The sequence below is a fragment of the Thermobia domestica genome, chromosome 7 (assembly GCF_964235325.1).
Source record: "Thermobia domestica chromosome 7, izTheDome1.hap1.1, whole genome shotgun sequence".
In the NCBI taxonomy this organism is placed as follows: domain Eukaryota; kingdom Metazoa; phylum Arthropoda; class Insecta; order Zygentoma; family Lepismatidae; genus Thermobia; species Thermobia domestica.
Genome location: NC_137460.1, coordinates 76,377,363 through 76,400,600, shown reverse-complemented (window position 1 = coordinate 76,400,600; position 23,238 = coordinate 76,377,363). Strand labels below are relative to the sequence as shown.

At 36.2% G+C, this 23,238-nt stretch overlaps 1 protein-coding gene across 4 annotated transcripts in view; it reads right to left on the bottom strand.

Annotated features, from left to right (window-relative positions):
• Window positions 1-23,238, bottom strand: part of Tsc1 (tuberous sclerosis 1 protein hamartin) — a 109,982-nt gene that overhangs the window by 42,791 nt on the left and 43,953 nt on the right. For all 4 annotated transcript variants that reach the window (XM_081764869.1, XM_081764872.1, XM_081764870.1 and 1 more), the window contains exons 8-9: window positions 20,199-20,344; window positions 4,156-4,319 (exon numbers count right to left, since the gene is read on the bottom strand). In XM_081764869.1, the coding sequence (XP_081620995.1) occupies window positions 4,156-4,319; window positions 20,199-20,344 (310 nt within the window). The remainder of the gene's footprint in view (window positions 1-4,155; window positions 4,320-20,198; window positions 20,345-23,238) is intronic.

Below are 23,238 nucleotides of genomic sequence, written 5' to 3'. Positions count from 1 at the left end.
CGCTTCACAATGAAGATGGAGACTAAATGGCAAATATATTCTTCACCCCACCATACTACCGCCTCCACCCAAGGAGTTACTAGACATCATATCCTGCAACTGCAAGGGAGGCTGCACCGAAAGAAGGAACTGCAAATGCAGAACGGCTGGATGCTCATGCTCCAAAATGTGTGGACGAAGTTGACTATGAAGATGAATCAGAGGAGGCCGAACTTCGCCTCCATTGAAACAAGGTAAGAAAATAATTATCTTTAAAAAGTTCATTTTTACTTTGTATATCACTGCAACTGTGCATCCTAAGCACCCGTTGTATTACGTTAAATCAACCCAATAATTAACATTGAATGTAACTACCTAATGATTATTGTAAATATATACCCTTTAGCTACAAAATGCAGAAATGAGAAAGTGGAGGAGATCATGACGCAACCTACCGTTAGATAATATCGGGAGCTCAGTGGTCACACGAATTACGTTAAAGCACGATATGTTTTGTTTAAATCGAGTGGCGGATCTAGCCCGGGGCCGGGAAGCCTGGGTCCCCAGTTTTTTGAGTAACAAAAATAATTGAAGCTATTTTATATATTTTCAAAGTTTATAGTAAACTCATCATATACCTCTCAAAGTCTGGGTTCTGGTTCCCCCCGCCCCCCCAGTTTTTATCATCTAGATCCACCTCTGTTTAGATGTTTATATACACTCAACTACTGATCCTACATATAAAATATAGGCTTCTACGACATTGAATTTATATCGAGTTTTTGCAATACCTGCGATACTAAGGCTTCCAGCGTAAAAAAGAAAAAAAGAGAACAAAAGGGTTATTTTAATTGTTTTTATAAGTTTTATTTCTTTGTGCGATAGCACATGATATGAAATGAACACTTCACAATAAAGCCAATTTTTTTTAAATCTTTCATTCGAGCCCTATCTGAACTCCGTAGGCCTATTCGTTTTGATTTAAGAGCGATTTCAGCGATTCCTTGCGTTTCTCCAGCGTTCCAGCAGTTCAGCCACCTGGAATTTCATGAAGCGACCACGGAAGATTAGAGGAATTTTGATATGTTGTTCAGGACATCAAATAGAGTAAATGTACCAATTTTCAGTTCATACAATTATTTGTAATATTATTACGTAAAGTATATGGCCTACATGTGCTCACGTAACGGGCGCGTGAACGGCGAACAATAGTGCAGCGCGCGTCACTTAAATGCACATAGCTCCGTAACTATTAGTCGTACATACACTACAAAGATACCGATGGAAAGATGAAAGTTTGCTGAAACTTTTTTAATCGGAGTAGTTTTACGATATCTGCGATAGCAAAACGTCCATAACTAAGCAAAGAAAAAATGAGTTCGTTTCATTTCAACTTTTGAGGGGTTCAATCGTTTCGTGCGGCCCTGGATGGTGTTCAATTAAAACAATATATAGCTTGAACTGAAACCCTATTATTTATCTTTCATTTGAGACTTATATTAGCTTTGTGGGTTTAACCGTTTGTAAGTAGCTATTCCAGTGATAATTTTTGCTTTTCCAGGACTCCAGACTTCAACCGCCTGGAATTCCAGGAAGCGACCACGGGGGATTATGGAACTTTTGATATGTTGTTCAGGACATCGAATAGAACAAATCTGCCACTTTTCAGCTTTCGACTATTTTTCGCAAGGTTCAAACCTAAAATGACTGGACTGTTTGGCTAATTGAATGGATTAAAAACTGAACTTGCAATTGAAAAAAAAAAAAAAAAAATTAAAGTAGTACAGGTGGTTATCAAAATGGAAACACATGAAGAACATACGACTTACCTATTTAATACAGTGTAGGACCACCTGAAAAACAAAACTGCCCTGATTCATTATGGAATGCTGGCATGTAAGTTATAAATGGTTTCTTGAGGAATGTTGTACCACTTCATGCAGTGCAGCACTCAGAACCGTTAGTGTGGATGGGGGAGGTATCTTCTCCGGGGTCTGCACTCCAAAACTGACCACAATTGTTCAAACATGTTTAGTCTGAGAATTGGGCAGACCAGGGAAGTTTTTGAAGTTCATTCCGACATTCATTCACGCTTGAACAGCCCCAGCAGTATGAACTGACACATTGTTACTTCGGAAAACTGCATCAACGTTCAGAAACATGGACCGCAGGATGTGTGTGGTCATTTATCACCCAAACTGTCCATACAACCACTGGCAGTAATGCGTTCTGTCAGCGTAATCATAAGACCCACGGAATGCCAATCAATTACGGCTATAACATCACAGAGTCGCCGCCATATTTCACGGTATGGGGACAGCGGAGTATACGCTTCTTTCGGCGTTCGATACACAAAAACATGATTTATTGTTACAAATAAGGTGTAAATTCATCGGCGGTCCATTTTAAATGTTCTCAGTACCATGCTCATTGCGCTAAAGCGTGCCTGCGGCAATAAGCAGATTGGAAATTGTAACTCGACGGCGAATGTTCAGGTTATGCCAATCGTGTCGCAACTGCGATTCTCGCAATATTCAGTTCCAGGTGCTGACTAAGTTCCGCAGTCCTTTCTGTCGCATTCACTCTCCAGTCCTGAGGGAAACTCATCTTCAATGTTTGGCGATCCCTATCACTGAGGCTTTTCTTCCACCCACTACTATTCTTCGTCAATGTTGTATTACCGTAACTTCTATAGACCGTCATTACTTGGACACGAAATACATCCAATACACTAGCCACCTTAAATACACCAGTGTATCCACAAATTAGTCTCTCTGAAAGTCAGGCAGGTCTTTTCGCATCACCACCATCTACCTGCCTACCCGCTCCAACGCAGATCTCTCTTCTATTCCACCTAAAGTACTACAATCTCATAACGCACCACTATGAACTGTCAGGCAGGGTTCACGCATCCTCAATGTTGTCATCCCACACGTTTTACATGTAGCAAAACTACATGTTTCCATTATTTGATAACCATCTGTATATCTGTGATATTTCGTCAAAACATGATATATATCTGGATTTGCAGTTTTAGGGTGAAAGTTTTAACAATATAGAATCAGTTATTTTACTCGATTATCACAATATTACCACACTTCTTGGAGTCACTGAATTATTTCTAAGTAAGAGTTACAAGTAGTTCTACATAAAAACAGTCCATTCTGGAGACAAAAAATAGTATGAACCCGACTGGACACTTCATAGTTCTTCTCTCTGTTCATTAATTTTTATTTTTTTACGATTTCTTTCCCTAAGTAATTCATGAAGTGTTCAGCGGAAGCGTTTATAGCTCACTTCTTTTGAGTTATATTAATGCTTAAGAAAATACCTATCAGAAAATAAATAGATGAATATCTATATAATTAACAGATATAGTATTTGAACTGTACATGGTCTATATGAAAAAAAATGGAAATTGAATAGAAGCATAAGTGTCTACAGGCCCCTGCTTGTGATTTTAATGAATCTTCAATAGTTCTGCATTATCAAATATATGGTGAATATGAATAACAATGAAAAACACAAATTATGCTTACTGTGGTAATTGGGAGGATGAATACACGTGAACGATAAGGAAAAGACGAGAAAGCCACGCTAACATATTTATCCACATAGAGTTTATATTAAGCTAGCCGCCATAAAACTCAACATCCTTAAGCTGTAGGAGTCACGATTTATCACAGATTATATGAATATTTGTAATTTATACACGTATCACTACATACAAGAATTAAAAAGAAGAAAAAAAATAGGTGTTAACCACAAACCTGCACATGTTACATCCCATTAACAAGCATTGTGCTAAAAACCCCACGCCAGTCACCATTAAAGCAATTCAAAAAGAACCAGACGTCACATTAACATACTTACAAACCCATTGCCATTATCAGGATCAAATATTAGCAGTTGTCCTGCAACTTTTTTCTTTTTATCAAGCATGTATATAATTTGCATTTTACACCGAAATGAATTCATTCTAATTTTTCATTTCTACCAACAGATTGAACCCAGTTCTTCCGAACTAAAAACGAGAAGCCAAGCCATCTAGCCAGTTATAAATCAATCTGAATAATGTACCAATAGTGCTCATTCGAACGAGAAATGAATGTCATGCTCAAACTTAACTACGATTTCCAAACTATGACTATATACACAATATACAAACAAAAGTACCTGAGAATTTGGTGTCTGTGGAACAGACGTGGACTCGGGTAATGGTGGGGTTGATAACTCACTATGAAGACTGGGACTCCAAAGATCCAGATCTATTGGCATTTGACTAATCGGAGGTACAGCACCCACTACTTGATTAGTTTTCAAGTGAAAGGCAGAAGGGTCTGTAATAGAAAGATCAACCGTTAGTAATAATGATCGAGGTAGTCTTAAAAGAATACACCACATAATACATTGAAACAAAACAAAACAACCCAATAATTGTAAACAAGAATACTCTTTTCATGTTCAAAAATAAAGATGTCTACTAATTTCCCTTTAACAAGAATCCTATTCATGGTTGTACGTATATTTTAATAGGTTTGCGCAAGATACCTAAAATGTATTTTATAAAAATAAAATAAATATATTTTTATCTGACACAAATCCTCAAATAAAAGAGAAATGAAATATTCAGTTTGTTATGTCCTGCAGGCTAACGAAAACATAATAAATGCAAGTGGATAATAATAGAATTCGTGGAATGAGAAAGTGAGGCAATGTAAAAAAAAAAAAAAAAATCCAAGGATACAAGTTTTTTAAAAGAGACACATTACCTGGGATCACACCAGGCACCATTTTCATCAGAAGTGAACATCCTACCCACTGAGTTACCATGCTCCCTCACTAGTGATAGAAGTAAGTGTTTTTCAAAGAAAGAAATGAATGGCCATTTATTTGAATATTACACACATATACTGTAGATGCTATACATAGTCGATAGGTATCCCGATTTATCAACGAAGAAAAAGAACAAAAAACACAGAAACCTTGTGAATTTCTCAATTTATGAGATCGAAGTAGCTCAAGTGGTAGAGCGTTGGCTTCACATTCGGGAGGTCGTGGGTTCGATTCCCGATGCCGACCATCCTGACGGATTTTCCAGGGTTTTCCTCAGTCCTATCAGGCAAATGCCGGGTCCTGGCCGATACCTTCCCAAATCCTTTTCACTGTTATTGTTGTTGTTAGAAATCCAGTATAAAATGGCCTCTAAGCTGTATTTGGTGATTGTTAAATAAATAGATAAACAATCTCACAATTCTCAATTTATGAAACAAGCAATCTGTCAATTCTCTAGTATGGCACAAGCTATCGTAGGAAGTTACGAACTCTGTATAACAGCAATTGCCCCTATGCACTAATAATAAAATATTACAACTTATTCCAAGGAATCATCCCACACCAAGGGCGCCGATCCCGGGCCCCCCAAAGCTCATCTGGGCCCCTTACTTTCTTTGTAAATTTACAATATTTGGCATAATTTGAATGCAATTTGTTTCAAAATCCTCATACATACTTTCTGCATCTGAATACCCCCCCCAAATTTACAGAGAAATCGGTGCCCTTGTCCCACACTGTATATTACAACCGAAGTATGAACAGGAAACGATTATATTAATGTAATGAATTCAGATACAACTCGACCCCATAATTACGAGGCTATCACCTTAAAGCCGAACTCTCCCGCTCAATTACTATGTATGTATTTCTAAAGCTAAAAGCTTAAGATAACAACAGAGAATTTACCACTAGCAAGTTCATTATAATCTTGACTCAACTCGTGATATCAGTACTTTTAAGGTTACTTAGAGAAAATTTAACATGATTTGTCGTTGCGGTAGGATTTGGAAGTATTATTATAGATATTTACATTTCCACACTAGCACTAGCGTCTATGCATTCTAAGATAACTTCAATCAACAGAACTCTTCAGAATTCACATATTATCAGATCTTGATAAATAGTTATAATAATAATTACACAATAGGTCATTGATCTTTGATTAAATAACAATGTTTTTTTTTCATAATAAAGGACTTTGTGTTTAGTATATAGTAAATGGAGGAAACAACCTGTTTTTCACTCGTCGTATCCTTCAAAGACTTTCTCGCTGGTATAACGATTAACGCGCGTGCATGGTGCGTGCACACCATATATTTCGGGTTTGGTCTCCAGTAGAATACACTACAACGGTTCAGATTCCACTTTAAACTACAGATCTCGTTCTATTTAACCTCGATGCTGGCAAAAGACGTAAATACAAATTCAATTTATCTATTTACTTAGTACACAATAGGCGCGAATTTCATTAATTCCTCCCGGAATTTCATGAAATCGCGCCTGCAGATGACTCATTTACCATACATCTAATTCAATCGTCAATGTTCAACAACAGACACTAAACTGTCGAAGAAGAAAAGGGATTGTGGTACAGTTCATGTGATTTCGATAACTGAGTACCTATCTAATGAGTGGGGGTAGCAACGAAAATGAAATAAGACTTTTAGTTTTAACATCCCCGGTTATGCTCATTAATCTAAAGCAGACAGATAAATAATGCAAATGAATGATTGCAAAATTACTTTTTGTGTTCTTCCACTGGAGATCGAACCCAGGACCACATGCACCAAAGACAAAGGCGCTAGCCACTAGACCAGCGGGAACGGCTCGGACTGGACAGCGTACTAGTTAATGTACTGACAATATAAGCCAGAGATCCAGGTTCGACTTCCGCTTCCAATCAAACATTCTTCATTCTCAATTTCATACTTTATGCTTCTTTCTTTACTTCTTTTTTGTTTCTTTACTTAGTTCTAAGTCCTACGATTAGCTCCGCATCCAAGGGGTAAATGGCCCTTTAAATTTTTGTCGTCCACCACCTTACAGACCACTGCATCATTATGTGCTATATTGATACAAATAATACAATTTAGATATTTGTTAGAAATGCTTTATTTTAAATTCATTTTAATTTCTTTGATAAAATTCAAGATGAAATATAGAAAACAGCTAAGAACGAGTGATCGATAGGGACAATACAATGTTTTCGAAGAAACTTTTACACATTTTTTTTTTTTTTTTTTTTTTTTTTTGGCAATTCCTCAATGACGACATAAATAAAATTAGCGAGTGAAATTGAATAACAGCAATTGTAATCAACACAGTGGCGTGGAACATGCATAGATTTAGAAACGCCCGAAATCGGCCAAAATTCCCGAAGACTGACTTAATTTTAGACGTTCTCCGTGTGTCTGGATAAATGTTTAGGAATTAGTAAATGAAAATGAGATTTTCAATTCAATCAGAAACAATAATCTCTGGTTCGATCCTAGCTCGCGTCAAGTGAACTTTGTGGTGGACAAACACTGTGTGCGTAGGAGGTCCTCGGGGTTCTCAAGTTTCCTCCCACTTTTTTCATTCCACCATTTCATTCATTTCTCAACATCACCGTCTCCTTTAGCCTGGTCGGCATAACCATGGGACGTAAAACTCAAAGATTTCATTTTTGCAATCAGGAACAAGGGAGAAAATATTCTTTTTCTTTCTTTCTTCAAGACGGCCTTCGTGTGATTTTGTTTCTCCATGAACAGGAAAATGGGTATTACTTAATATTAGATTCAAATCGCGCAACTGTCGAACACGAACCTACAAATTTGTAAATTTAGAAGAAATGTATTAGCTTCCTAAGAAATAGTGCTGCTGCCCTCTAGTTCTGCGGGTTGTTTTACTAAAAGTGCGTGATTTCGGGAAGAAAGCGTGCTCCTTTACTTTTTATGAAACAAATAACAATGGAATTTTACATACCTTTTGTACGTAAAAATATGTACCGGTATGTTTTACTTGCCCCAGAAGTCAGTCACTGCTGTTTTCCACCTCCTGCTGGTTGGCGAAGCATCGTGATTTCACGAAGTGCCTCGTGCACCGAAACAGGTAGTAATCAAAACAGGCAAGGGAAGAACCATATGCCGAATGTGGCATTGATGCTGTCAAGTTTTGTTGCGTGTATTTTTGAGTTATCCTGTTGGAGCATGGCGCGCTTTCGGTTCACAATGGAGGATATTTTTGAAGCAATGCAGTATACATGCGCTCCAACTGTTCGGAATAATGATCGGCAATGATGGTATGATTGTTAGGAACGAACTCCAAGTGAATTATCCCTTCGTAGTTCCACCACATACACAGCAGGATTTTATACTCGAAATGGTCCTATTTGACGACCGGCTCTGGAAGCTGACCCTTGCTCAACCACTGTTTTGCATATTCGGATGTCGAAAAACACTTCCTTTTCGTCGCATGAGACAATCTATTTTAGGAAACATACATCATTCAGATTTTGCAGCAGTCTCGGCACACATTCATTTTCATCTGGGCAATTCATGTGGCACAATGCAGCAGCTCCTGATAGTTTTCCTCAATTCGTGAAGATGACGCACAACAATGGACTGCGACATGCCGCGTTGGTTTGACAATTGCCGTGAGCTGATGGATGGATTTTCCTAATAGTGTGTTGTATGACTTCCGAATCTATTAACTCGGGATGGTTGGCTGACCTTCGACATCTTTACAACTTGCATGAAATTCTGGAACCAACAAGTTGCTGTGATGTGGGTTCATTGCATCTTCCTCTTTCGCATGACGAATGTTTTAGGGTTGCTTCTGCGACACTTTGTCCGAGTTTTAACACACAGTAACAATACATGCATCAGATGTTGAGCACTCATCGTCACTGCCACTAAAAACTGACTGAAGACCCTGACGGAGTAACAGTCTCCGAGTTAAACAGTTCGCTTGCCACATTACATTCTGGGCCAGTTTGACCTTGTACTTACGGTCGATTACGACGTATACATGCGCATCCTTTTGGTTGGGGAAATAATGTAAGACTTATGACTCAGCCTTCTACTTATCTACAACATACAAAGTGCCAAATTTATCCAGATTACCATGTATATTTCCTTAACGTTGTAATGTGGCACAAGCCGTTAATGTTGCAAAAGTATATAAGAGGTTATTTTACTATTAGAGTTAGTTTTTTAAAACGATTTTCTCAAACACTGCTAAAGTGACTTTGGCTGCATTGTCGAAAATGGCGAACGAATTGAATAACAGGAACCAGAGAAAGTTAAAAAGTTATAGTGCAATTGCAAAATTGCTTTCAAATGAACTTGAAACAGGATATGTTCACTGTAAGTAGCGTTGTGGCAATTTGCCAGTAAGAAAAGAACTCAGATCAGACGTGCGTGCCAAGTTCTATACCCGTTTTACGAAATGTAGTGAACCCCTCGAGCATGTTGTTTTATCATTCTCCGAGTGATTCCAGACTTTATATGTAACCAATACAATTAAGCATCCTAAAGAAGTAATTTTTGAACTAGCACATCAAAATGATTTTTCCCTGATGCATACATACATTAAAAAAAATTAACATCTCATGTCCTTTAGGCTAAAGAAGACGGATGAATAATGAAAATCAATGACTGTGAACTTTAATTTCTTGTGATCTCACATCGAGAATCGAACCCGGGACCACATGCACATGCACATAGGTTAACCATTAGATCAATGGGAACTCTGTCTATTAAAAGCAGTGCACAAATAATCGTTAAATAAATATTTTCATTTCATCAGACGTTCTCGAGATATTATGCCTATTTCTCCCCTACAACATTGTTTAAAAAAAAAGACTTTTTGTCTTACGTTACACGATTATTCTCTGTAAACTAAAGGAGCCGGACAATTACAAAAAAAAAATCTTTAAGTTTAACGTCCCACGGTTATGCCGGTTAGGCTAAAGGAGACGGTGATAATGAGAAATGAGTGAAATGGTGGAATGAAGAAAGTGGGAGGAAACGGGAGAACCCCAAGAAAACCCACGAGCACGGTGTTTGTCCACCACAAAGTCCACATGGCGCGAGCTGGGATCGAACCACGGACCCCAAGCACCGGAGGTGAACGCTCTACCACTGAGCCACCGCGCCCCCGAATTACAAAAAGTAAAGGTTATGAATGAAGTTGTGAAATGAGAATGAGAAAACCCCGAGAAAATCCACGGACATCACAAACTCACCTAGCCTGGAATCGAACCAAGAACCCCCTGTAGGGATGCGCACGAGACAAGATTTGAGGCTGTCTCGTCTCGAAAATGTGCTGTAAAAGTGATGTCTCGACTCGAAAAACGTATATTTTTCTATCGGAAGAGCTGTGTTTCGACTCGAATTTTCTCAGAAGAATTCTGTCTCGACTCGACTCGTGTACATCCCTAACCCCCTGCACCAAGGTGAGTGTTCCACCACTGATACATCGTGTTCCGTATTATATTTGCATCACTTCTGTAGAAAATGTTAACTTATATTTCATTTTCACCATTTTTCAAATAATAAGTATTATTATCAAATAATAATAATAATAAGTATTATTATTAATATTCCACATGAAAGTATCACTCCTATTTCGTACCAATAGTATTCAATACTCCTTAATGAATTCGGTTAATTTTTATTCCACAATTCTTGATCAATGAGATTCATTTAGTGACTAATAAAAATTTTGTTGCTAGTGTGATATCGAATATGAACTTGAAATTGTACCAGATATTGTCAATCTGGGATCAATTCAGTTTTCATCCAACGAAGGTTATCTTTCCTTTTTCTACGCATTCTAACACTTCCAATTATTATAAAACGTACTGAATTCGACATACAAACGACAAGCACTTGTATAGAACTAATATCAATTTTACAGAATCAATTCAGGTCTACCCGATCTTTCAATCTTGGGCAAGATTTCCTTTTTGCAACCCACAAATTACGCACAATTCGAGTTATCAAAAGGAAATAACGGAAATATGCAAAAGTAACGGAAATATGCTTTTCAATTTAGTGTACGGGACTGTCTTCATTGTATATTTCCAGATCGTCTTTGCGGGTTAGGTTCCAATGGAAGAATTCTTTGGTTAGCAAGCATATTTCCGTTACTGCAATAAGTATGTAGCTGAATATGTTGCGGCTTTCATTTATTAACTTCAAAATTTGAGCATAGTGTTTACGAAAATAAAAATAATAACAAGTTATTTAATTACCTATAACTGAAGCATCATGATTATTCAAAAACTTACTTCTTACGCTATAATGAAGCTTAACGATTGAAACCAATACGATTTTTCTCTCCTATTATCGCGTTCAACTAAGTCAAAGGTTGGGAGGTTTAATCTTCTTTTATCTGTTTGTTTCTTCTCGTCATATCATCTGCTATACAAATAATTATACGTACCGTTGAAAAGTATGATGCACAGAGATGATAATCGGCTGCTGTACAGACATCACGCACTAATATATGAAGTAGACACACCAGGAGTTCTATAGAACGTGTACTAATTTAAGGACACAGAAAATCTAAATACTAGTTGACACGTATTCTGTCATATATGAAAAGCCACTCGGTAACTTAATTCTTTGATAATCACAGATTTAAAATTTGTGATTTTTTATTATTATTCTTACATTACTGTGACTCTACAATTCTTTCGGGTTATCAGGATTAAGAAAACAAATGACAAGGTTCAGTGTCAAAATAACCGATAACCTACAGGTCAGTACATCTAAATGTTTAAAGATTATATTATACGGAATGTCATCTGTTTCTTTTTTCTTTTTTTAATCTCAAACGTGTTGGATGATCTGTCACGTTCAGAAAGGGATTTTCTCTTATAAATACCTTTTGCACAATACTTATCGCATGGATGTGCAAATTTGGAAAAGTAATAGAAAAGTAAGCATAACCTTTACGGACTCTTCACCTCAGAAAACACCTTACGAAGAAATACAATGGCTACATCTCTTTTTCCGCTATCATTTTACCGAATTTCCGACTTTTTTGATTTGTTTATTTGATCATGGTCTACCCGATTACTGACAGCTATCTATGGGATTCCATATTAGCTATACTGTATTATAATAATGGATACCGAAAAATGTCAAGCACTTTTATAATAAAATAAATAAATAAATTAGTAACAATAAAATGTTAGATACAATAAAATGTTAAATTATATTATGCTTCTTATCTAGATTGATATTCGATTGTGTATTCAGTTAATACAACAATTTATTGTTCATACTCCCGCCAGTTAACTTTGCGGAGAATAAACACCGTGTGCGTGAGTTTTCTCGAGGTTCTCTTGCTTCCTTCCATTTTCTCCAACTCACCATTATGGTTTATCTTATCATTACTTTCTCCCTTAACCTCGGTGCATGGTGATGAAAAAAAAAAAAAAACACCTGCTCCTACTCACCCAAGAAGAAAATACATCTGTATTAAGCGGAAACTTTTTTCATAACAGTAGACACATCTATAATAATTATCAAATTAACTAGCAGAAGAGCCAGTTCTTCGCATGGGAAGAATAATATTTAAACAAAATCTTTGAAAGTAAAGTAATTTGTGAAATATATAACGACGAGCAATGCCTTTGGCCAGTTAATATGCCCATCCTTCGCACGGGAAGAGATTAATGCAAAGGAATTCGAAGATTAGAAAGGTATGCACAATCTGGAACACAGAAAAAGGGTTACTTACCTCATAATCACTATGGTTCACTGTGAATACATGTATTTGTAAATTTTAACCCTCCGACTTTCCATCAAGTCAAAATCGAAAAACTGACTCTGCAAGTGATTTGATCTGTATACAAAATATGGTGGCTCTAGATGACTCCTTCTATACAAAAATTTGGTGACAGTCATGCATCAAGTTTTCGTATAGGAAGGAGTCTTTTATATATTCGTACAGAATTATAGACAGACATATATACGTATTTGCGTGTCAGAATAATGACACTCCAGATGTCGTTTAACTGGAAGTTCAGCCTCTATTGGTACCGAGTTGGCGGTGAGAAGGGGTGAAAAATGACGTCTACGGAATAAAAACAAACTGAAAATTTGCTATAACTTTCTATATACCTTCTCAAATTCCTAAATGATATTCTGTTTTTAAACCTCGTTTTCTTCAACACTGTTTTCGTGATCAACATCTTACTAGTCATTTTATGTTTGCGAAACTTTCTACTACTACTTCCATAGTTTAACACATACGAAATTTAATATGCTCCCATTGCCTACTAATATCTGTATCTGTCCAAATCCATATACAAAGCACGTCTGGCAGTAAGTTCCGCTTCCAACTTAGGTCGCAACTACGCTACAATCGCAAAAGTGCGCACGTGCGTGGTCTAGTTGGATCCAGTAGCAAGGCAGGGATGTTAGTGTTAGAAAATACAAAAGTGCAGACACTCCTTTGAAGAAAATAGAAATAAACGTCGCGTGTGGAATTTGGAGAAATTATCGTCAACAATATTGTGATATCTAAAATTGTTAAGATGAGGATTAGGAATTACATTTCTGGGTTTTCGGAATCTATGGCATATGAGGGATGTCGTCCCTCACGATCACACTACCCTGGGAATTGGGGAGCAAGAAATTAATTTTTTTAGTTTAACATTCCACGATTATGCTCGCTAGGCTAAAGCGAGACGGATGATTAAGACAAGTGAACGTTGATAGAATTGGTGGAATGAGAATGTGGAAGCAAACAGCACTCCGAGAAAACCTACGGACAATATGTTGTCCACCACAAACTTACTTGGCCGAGAATCGAACCAGGGAGTCCCATGTACCAGAAGTAAGATATCTATCACTGAGCAACCGTGCTCCCTTGCGGAGGAAGAAAGGATTAGGGAAGGATGTAAGTGGCCTGGGACTATTATCCCAAGTACCATCCCATTATTTGTCTAGTGTGAAAAGAAAATCCAGGGAAACCTCACTCCGGGTTGATAATGATAGGTATGCGTTTCAAATATAAATAACCCTCATCACTACATTCATGTAATCCCAGTTTTTATTCTTGATATCTGAGCATTTGAGATTAAGAAATAAACCGCTTATACTTTGTTCTGCGGAATCATATTTTTAACCCTTTAGCTGTAAGAATTTCTAAAAAAAGTTAAACTAAAATTTACTGTTCTTGGGTATAAATGCGTAAAATTTACCGTTATGTCTGGGTGTAACAAACGGTCCTGCGAACTCGAAATATTTTAACAACCGGCTGAATAACACCACTGCTTGCAACCGATCTTTTCATTTATTTATCCTGGTTAAGACTACACTGTGTTGGGTACAGAATATTTCAGTATAGATTAGTAATTTTGAACCCCTTTTATTACACCTTCTTGCCAGTGGCTCTCATACGTACTTTCTTGGTTGTAATAAGCTGTTTAGGTAATTTTAAAATGTACCTAGTATGGAGATTTCACACAATCTATCAATATACATGGTGAAATAAATGTCCTCACCACCCTTGTGTTGAAAATGGGTTGAAGGGGAATGATGAAACTTGAAAGTGGTGTAACATATCAGATGGTGCTATCAAGTCATGGCGGCCATCTTTGATTGGTATTCGAAATTTCAAATGCAAAGGGAGTCATGTTACATGTTTTAAGACTAGAATGTTACCAGAATACGCTTGTGCGGTTATTTTAGCCCTAAAACAAGTCATTTCGGACTTATTGTTTATAAAAGTTTCCTAGTTATGCCCTTAGGGGCTAAGCTCGCGTTTCGTGGAGGTGGGGTGAGATTTTAGTTGCAAAATTTGATTACTATTTCAGAACACTGATGTTAATAAAATTTTAAAAAACAAATTTTCGGAAAGTAATATTTGAAGCACACTTCATGTTGTGTTAACTTAAGAATATTTTCTGCAAACCTATGTAGTTGGTTGCTTTTTTCACGTCAATAATTTATTGGAGAAAAGTAATATTTGGGGTATTGAGAACACAATGGATCCAAGTTCATTTCCAATAAGGTTCAGTTTTGCTCAGCATATGAGTTTTATATTTCAAAACGTACTATCTTCGTAGTCAAGAGTCCGATATAACTAAAACCACGTGAAATGACGTACGAAAGTTTCACATGACAGCCGCTAGACACGAGCGTCAGTGGGGCAGGAGGACAGCCACCTCCAACCCCACCCTGAATTTCAGATTTTGGGGGCAGTAAGGTAGTTTTAGAAACCTTTTGATAAGCAAAGTCCAACAGAACAAGTCGGAGGTTCTTACACCAAGTAAATGCGGAGGAAATATATTGGGTCGATGCATAAGTTCGTGCGGTTCTTATATTTTATATTTTATTTTTATTCTGCTGTTCTGTTAATTCAAATACAAATACAACATAGACATAACATCAACATATTCTAGGAATGTAACAATACATTGCATACATTTTACTGTCACTCAGATTAACTCACAATCACTCAGTGATGTATTCATGTCTACTATCATGCTACTATCTACCTTCTGCCAACGTTCAGGTAGCAGTTCAATGTCTTATCTCTGGAACTGTTTTGGTTTTGACTGAAAGAAATATGTTAGCCATTGGTCAAGAGAAGCTTCATCAGGAAACACTTGCCCCTAAAGGTGGTTAGAGAGAGAACGGAAAAGATGGAAAATTATTCTCGCAGCTTCAGCTGCACTGAATCCTCGGTTAAACTCTAAGAGTAAAATATGACGGAAATGATCACTTTTCTCAATTTGACATTCCATATTTATTTGTCTGAAATATATATACAATAATATATTCACAATCAAGAAAACTTGTGTTTCACAACACACAAACTCCAAACTACGGCATAACAACGGAATAACGATAAACAATCGCTTCCTTATTTATTTGGTGTAAGTTTAAGTCCTTATTTATTTGGTGTAAGAACTTCAAATTTTTTCTGTGGACTTTGACCAGAAAAGAGTTTCTAAATCTGCATTCCTGCTTCCAAAACCTGAAATTCGGGCTAAGGGCGGATGATCTCTAAACGGACGCCTTTCTCTAGCGGTAGTCATACAAAACTCTAGATTGCACCTTGTCACTTAGTTTTTCTTTCTTTTATTTCGGATTCTTTCTTTCTCTGAAGTATGTTTGTATGGAGACAGAACCAACATGTACTGTATCAACGAATGCCTGCAAAATTGTAATTTCAAAACCGCAATTTAGCAAAGAACACTTTGTTTCCTTACTGAATACAACACAAAAACTCTCGTTTCCATGATAATTCTTTTATTTATTTTTAATATCAGTTCTACGAGTAGTCCAACTTTCGACAACAACACTTCATCGCAAGTTAACTGATAAGCATTTAAACAATACAGTAAACGTTAAAAACAAGGGGGGGTAAAATAAAGACAAAATTAATTGTAGATCACCCCATTGACCTGCTGTAGCCTCGAGAAATTAAAACATTCACATAGGAAGAAAACAGTCTTCTGAATGGGAAGCACTTTTTGACAATTTCCTTTCTCTGGCAGATATTTTTTTTTTTTTTTATTACAGAAATGAAATAAAATAAAAATTAACACATCTTTAAAACAAAATGTTTAAAACGTATATAAAATTTGTTTCAAACAAAACAACCCTGATTCCAAGTTTTTTTTTTTTTTTTTTTTTTTTTTTTTTTTTTTTTTTTTTTTAACTTCCCTCTAGTTCAATATCTTTGGAAATTTTGCATCACTAATCAGAGATGACATCGTTATTCTATATGGGGACACAAAATACACTGAGACAGTGTCACCGAGCCTCCCACATAATGCGAAGTCGACTGACACATTTGAAAGTTTAATACTGTGCAGGCGCGAAAGCTTGGAGTGGATTGCGAGTGGAAAATGAGAAGTGCATAATACAATGCTACTTCATAAGAACACTGTAACAGTTACCAGGTACAAAGCGCCTTTGGAGCAACGTCATCTAACAATAAAATGTCTGAACAATCGCTGACTTCGTTTCGTAAGTACGGACAAAGAAAACACGTTCCTCAACACTTCAACGATGTCTATTGTAGCTGAAATGGTGTTCTTACGGATTCCTATCCTCTTCCAATCCATCACCTGCAACCCATTCCACGCTACCGAACCTGCACAATAATCAACACTGAAATGTGTTAGTCAGATCCACACCACCCTGTACATAACTAACTGCCTTCTTCTACATATAGCGAATGTGTCACTGTTAGAATTGTGTTCACCACCATCATAAAAAAGTATAAAAATAATAAGTACAAGCTGTTATCTAAGAATGTATTTCTACATATACACTAAATAAATAAATAAATAACGTTAAATAATCAATCTGCTCCAGCAAAGAAAAACTATAAATTATTATTTGCAATGGAAAAACATCCTTTTAGCGCTACACAAGTTCGTTCTTTACATTGTCTCGAAAACTACGCGCGAAAATTTATCCTCAAGCATCCCACTTTCTTCAGCGCGACGTCACTTAACGACTGATGTAAGTATTTCTGGAAAATACTTCAGTTAAATAAATAAATAAAAAAAAAGAACAAATCATAATTTTGGGCCATGTCTCATTAACCATACTGTCACCTGTTGTCTTGTTAGTTGCTGTTGTTGTTGAGTTGAGTTTGACGTCCCTTTCAGCAGCGAGGCTATATGAGACAGGACATATCGATTAACGTGGAATCCGAACACGAGCTCCCGCCGGGAATCGAATCCGGGTCTCTCACGTTGTCTTGTTAGTATCATAATGAAACTTTGAAAAAGAGTATACCTCAGTATCAATTTTCCTACGCCGTAATAGGTGTATAGTTATCATACAGAATCAATTTTTAGGTTCACAAAGAAGTCTGTTTTATCTGAACTTTCTAACAATCTATACATGAAGATCTGTACTCACCCATATCACTTTGGTTAGTTCGATGAGATTTATCAATTGATGCTATGTCCCATATTTGTACATTTTTCTATTAAACACTGTTGACATTGTAGAATTAACGGACCAGTCATCTCACATACTTTATTTTAATACTCGTACAACAGTTTCCTACTGCTTGAGCTTTGCCCGTGACTTAATGCAAATTTATACATTTGTATGACTAAGTTCTTTGTGTCAAGAGAACAGACATGATCGCAATTTTGCGTTGCAGTTATCGACACAATAATTGCAGTTATCTATATTTATCGACACAATAAACACACGAAATGATATGTACTACTTGATAAGAATTCTTTCCACACAAATGAAATTTTATGCAAAATCATTTGATTAGTTCATTTTATTTCACAATATTTCGAAAGTAATAGGCATGTATATAGAGACCGCAGCACGCTTCTGCTCCTTAGAGGCCAAACAAAACTCAAAGCATTTCGAGTACTCTCATCATTATTGATTCCGACTAACAGTGAACTAACATAAACATACGTAAAATTTAGTAGGTTTCGAATTTCACAAAGTAGTTAATTGTGCCTCTACGGAAAGCTGAAACTGTAAGCTAATAAAGGATAAATATTTTTCTTACCTTCCACCTGGAAATGAACACCACAAACACTTTGAAGGCTTCTCTAACCCTTTTATCAACATCAATTTCCCCTGCGCTACTACCTAAATCTTGTCCAACCAGTGTTCACACTGAAATTCTGATACTGATTTCCCTGAATTTCCATGACTAAGTATTTTCCTTGACACGAGACACTATAATTTATAAGATTTCGAAAAAAAGGAAGTTAATCTGCCTCCACCATTTCCACTGCTGTCCAACGTTCTTCTTGTATTCTTTACAATACAGTATAAGCGAACTTTCAAACTGTAAATACTTGTAAAACTTCCTGTATTTGGAATACAATAAAACATGACAACGAAACAATACTTACACGCTAATGCAATATCACGACAATCTGAATACACTCATATACATAAATAAACATGTATCATAATTAGGCTTGTCTTTTTGATGATTATCTACAACAAACAAACCTATTTTAATTTCTTCTTCTATAGCACCTAATTTTTTTCTATTTAATTTGTTCTTGTCTCAAAGCTTTAAGTTGTAACATCTTTTGGTGCTTCTCAAGCTTCTTAATGTCTAATCACAATTATCTTTGTACAGTCTTTTTTTCCATCATCTTTTCGAATCTGCATTGATTCCTTAAGGTGCTCTTCAGTCTTCTATGAACAACTGTAATGCCTCCTAACACCGCCTTAGTAACGGAAACACTGAATACTTTCATCAAATCTGATTGAATTTTCTGTGACTCTTCGGTGAATTACAGCAACTTCCCCGACTCTCGCCATATTTTGAAGCATTTCCCTCACTCATTTTAATTTCCTTGACTTTCAGGGTCACTATGAACCCTACGTAGAAACCCATGCTTAAATGGAAAATCTTTAAAAAGAAACTGCAAGTAAGTTCAATACATACTTTCCAATACGTTGCTTAAAAATATACACGTAGAAACTGCATCACAAAAACATTAAGAAAATATTTTGAAATGTCAGTAATATTGAACCGTTTATCACTAGTCGGTCACGTACTATAAAATGAAGTCTATTGTATTTATCTGTAATTTTGATTAAAAACGTTGTACTGACACTTACTTAATTTTTTTCAAAGATACAATGTCGAAAACGAAGAACAAATGAAGCACAACCAATACCCTTTAAATGGCTTTCCATATGATTTAGTTTCTACATCTTTAATCAGTGTATTTAGAAAGTGTGGATTAAACATATCTTTTCTGTACAAAGATATCAAATTTAACCAGGGTTCTTTTTACAGAGAGACAAATCTATCCTCTTGTTTTAGCTTGGAGTGTAGCGTAAGAAGATTCACTGATAAAGGGTCAGAGAAGCCTTACGTAAGATAAGATTTTTCTCTTCTACTAAAAATTAAATGAAATCTCAGTTTTATGTCCCACTGTTATGCCATGTAGGCAGAAAATGATGCTGACGAAATTAATGAAATAGTGGGATGAAGGAAGTGGGAGGAAAGAGGAGAACCCTGAGAATACATACGCATACTGTGTTCGTCCATCACACAGCCCATTTCACGGGAAATAGAGTCGAACCATGCACCAGAACTACCACTGAGCCACCGCGACCTTCCATTTTTATCTTGTAAATATTAATGCAACTTATAACTTCCGTAAGTAAATATGGAAGTTACTTTCCTCATTTAGACAACAGTGTTCTAACATGCATAAAAATAACACACTGAACTAGTATTTGATTACTTAATAAAACCCACATTTATGATACTTTCGCTCCAGTTCTCATTGCTTTGAATTCAAAAGATTAATAAATAAATTACTAAATAGATAAATAAATAAACAATTAAACTGCAACAATGACCACTTTAGTCTCTTCAATTTCAGTGACATATAGATAGATACTTACCAAGATTATAGGAATGATCTAAGCTGGCTCTAGATCTAACAGACGATGGAAACTGTGGGTACGCAGAATCATCTCGATACTCCAACATGTCTAAGGCAAATTTGGCACACTCTACAACAACATCATGATGCTCCATTTTCTTCCACCTGTATTTAAAAAAATAACATATATAGGGATTTAATAAACTATACCGACAAGATGATTCCTAACATGAAAATAAGACAAACTGCTGGATCTGCATGGAAAATAGCATAGTTTCAGAGCTAGGGCTGTCCAAAATCGTGAAAAGCTAGATTTCAATATGCCCTATTTCAAATTCGAGACATCGTGGAGTGCTGGTTCGTGTGAAGGAAGGCAACGCAATCCAAAAATGCATACTTAATAAATGTACAAGGTATTCCCTACATGGTATAATTTCCGGACATACTCTCAATCGAATTCTCAGATATATTTTGATTTGAAGGTGGGTTCAAAGTAGATAAAAGGTACCTCTTTACAGCAGCGAACACAGAATATTTCGGTGAAAGTTAGCAATATTAGAGCTATCTGAAAAAAACGTTAAATATATAGTGCCAAATATATTCCAGCACGTGTTACTTCAAACACGAGAATCGTGGAGCTTGCGATCACAACATTTCCGACTTTCCGCCGAAGCATTTTAAGTTCAATGTTGTCAAGACTTACCTATTTTGGACTCACCTTGAAACCATAGCATATCTGAGAATTCCGTTGAGAGCATGTCTGGGAATTATATCCTGTGGGGAATTCATTGCACTTCCATTGCACATTTATGAAATATGCATTTTTTGGATTGCTTATGGCTTCCTTTACGCTGATATGGACTGCTAATCACAGTTTCTTGAATTCTAATAAATTCTGGAACTAAAACTATGCACTTCTCCCAACAGGTCCATATAAATATTTTCTTTTATTCTGATGTTACCTCTTACTCTAACGTTATTTTAATATTTTATTTGAAAAAGTGGAAAAATATTTTTTTTAAAAAATCTCTTCTGATATTCCACTTTTGGTGGAATATATTTATTTCAACCCTCTTAGAATAGAAGGGTTACTTTCAGACGGATGTCCTATTTTGAACATTAGCCTACGTGACCAACGTAAAAATGGAAAGTAGCCTCACATAGGGAGAAACAATGTATAAGGTTAGACTTTCCTAACGGGTTATCTTAGTTCTTAGTTCTGATTATCCTGCGACTGGTTGGAGGAACTGGAGATCGCTTCGCTTGTCTCCGTTTGGAAGAGTGGTCTCGTAGGTTTGATTACTTTGTTAAGTGCTGCATACATAATTATACACAGAGAACGCTGAGAGGACAAATAGCTGAAAATGGAAGGACTTTCATAAGTGTAACAGCAAGAAACTTTTTTTTTTTTTTTTTTTACCGAAACAAGGCGTAACATTGTGTTTACGGGGGCAGGCATGTTCATGTCCAATATCAAAGATGGTCTCTCCGACAGGCCACCATTACATGTAAAAAAATAATGTAAGATTCAATCTAAGATCTTTTTATTGCATTAGTTAGTTAATTAATATGTAATTTGGCTCTATCCATATCAGTAATAAACAGAGAGAGAGAGTGAGTGACTATATATATATATATATATATATATATATATATATATATATATAGGATATATCACTTGTTTTCTTCTCTTATATTATTACATTTGAAATTAAATACCTTTAATCACACAGAAACAAAATGACTCTTCGGTATATAAACATCTTGTATATATTCAATTTTTAGATTAAAGACGCAATAATGCCGTATGGATGGATTGTTAAATGCAAGAGAATAATGGTAAAATAATAAAAACATAAGGAAAATTGGTCGTTTTGCAATCAACACTCACCCACGTTCACGCGAGATTAGGCTCACTATTCTCGATGGGGGCTCGTGCTCACTAATGTCAGTTACGCTCAATCTAACTCAGACTCGTACTCGTTCGAGTTAAGGCTCGGTACCTTCAATGAGACCAGCGCTTGCTTAAATTCCCGCTCATTTACCTTACTAGGCTCACACTCGCAAGGGCTCGGGCTCCCTACTCTCAATAAGGCTCGGATCTACTCGTGCTCGCGCTCATTTGAACTCTAGCTCGTTATTCCCTTACAGGACTCATGCTCACAAGGGCTTGCACCAATTTATTAAGCTAGAAGCCGACTGAGCCCGAGAGCAGTTTTATTTTATTTTATTTATTTATTTTTTATCTGTCTGAAATAAGAAACAGGCGGTCCCATGTCAATGCAGAAATTGTGGGGCCAGTAAGTGATACACTCATTACTATATTAAAAAAAAAAAATCTCATTTATTCTACAGAGGAACAACAACAACAATGACTCAATGAACAAGTTATACACGCAAATATAGCAGTGACCAAGCTCATAGAGTTAGTAGAAATAAAGCATGAATAATAGAATATTCTTCGTGATACAAAGGTAGGTTCATTGATACGTAAGCAATATGTACTCAACAGCTTCAATCAGTAACTAAACACATGCGTTTTGTAGGTAATTAAACCGTAGAAATTATTTACAATTTCAAGCGAATGGCAAGCTTAGATATCTATTGCATACAATGCTTTTCTATTACATTGTTAATTTTTACTACTAATATACGTAGATTAGACATAAATACAATTATGTAGATAATAATTGCTACATTTGAAATATATATATATTTAACTTCAAAATGCAATTATTTTTTGTAAGTTGACCACTTGCTTAAATTACCCGATGACGGTGAACATACACAGACTTCACTATAGTATACAGATTATTTCATAATACAGACAACTAGTATTTGTAATCAGAATGGTATATTTACGTTGTGTGTTTGGAAAATGTTAACGCTAAAACCGCCATTGCTAATAATAGTGGGTAGGTTAGTGTGAAGTATGGAAAAGAAAGCAAGCTGAAGGATCCTGAGAAGAATATTCCTCTGTCTATAGTCATTGCAGCCTCACACCCTCTCTTGTAAGAACATGTGATCGGCTGATAGCAAATTTGCGTGACTGTGATAAT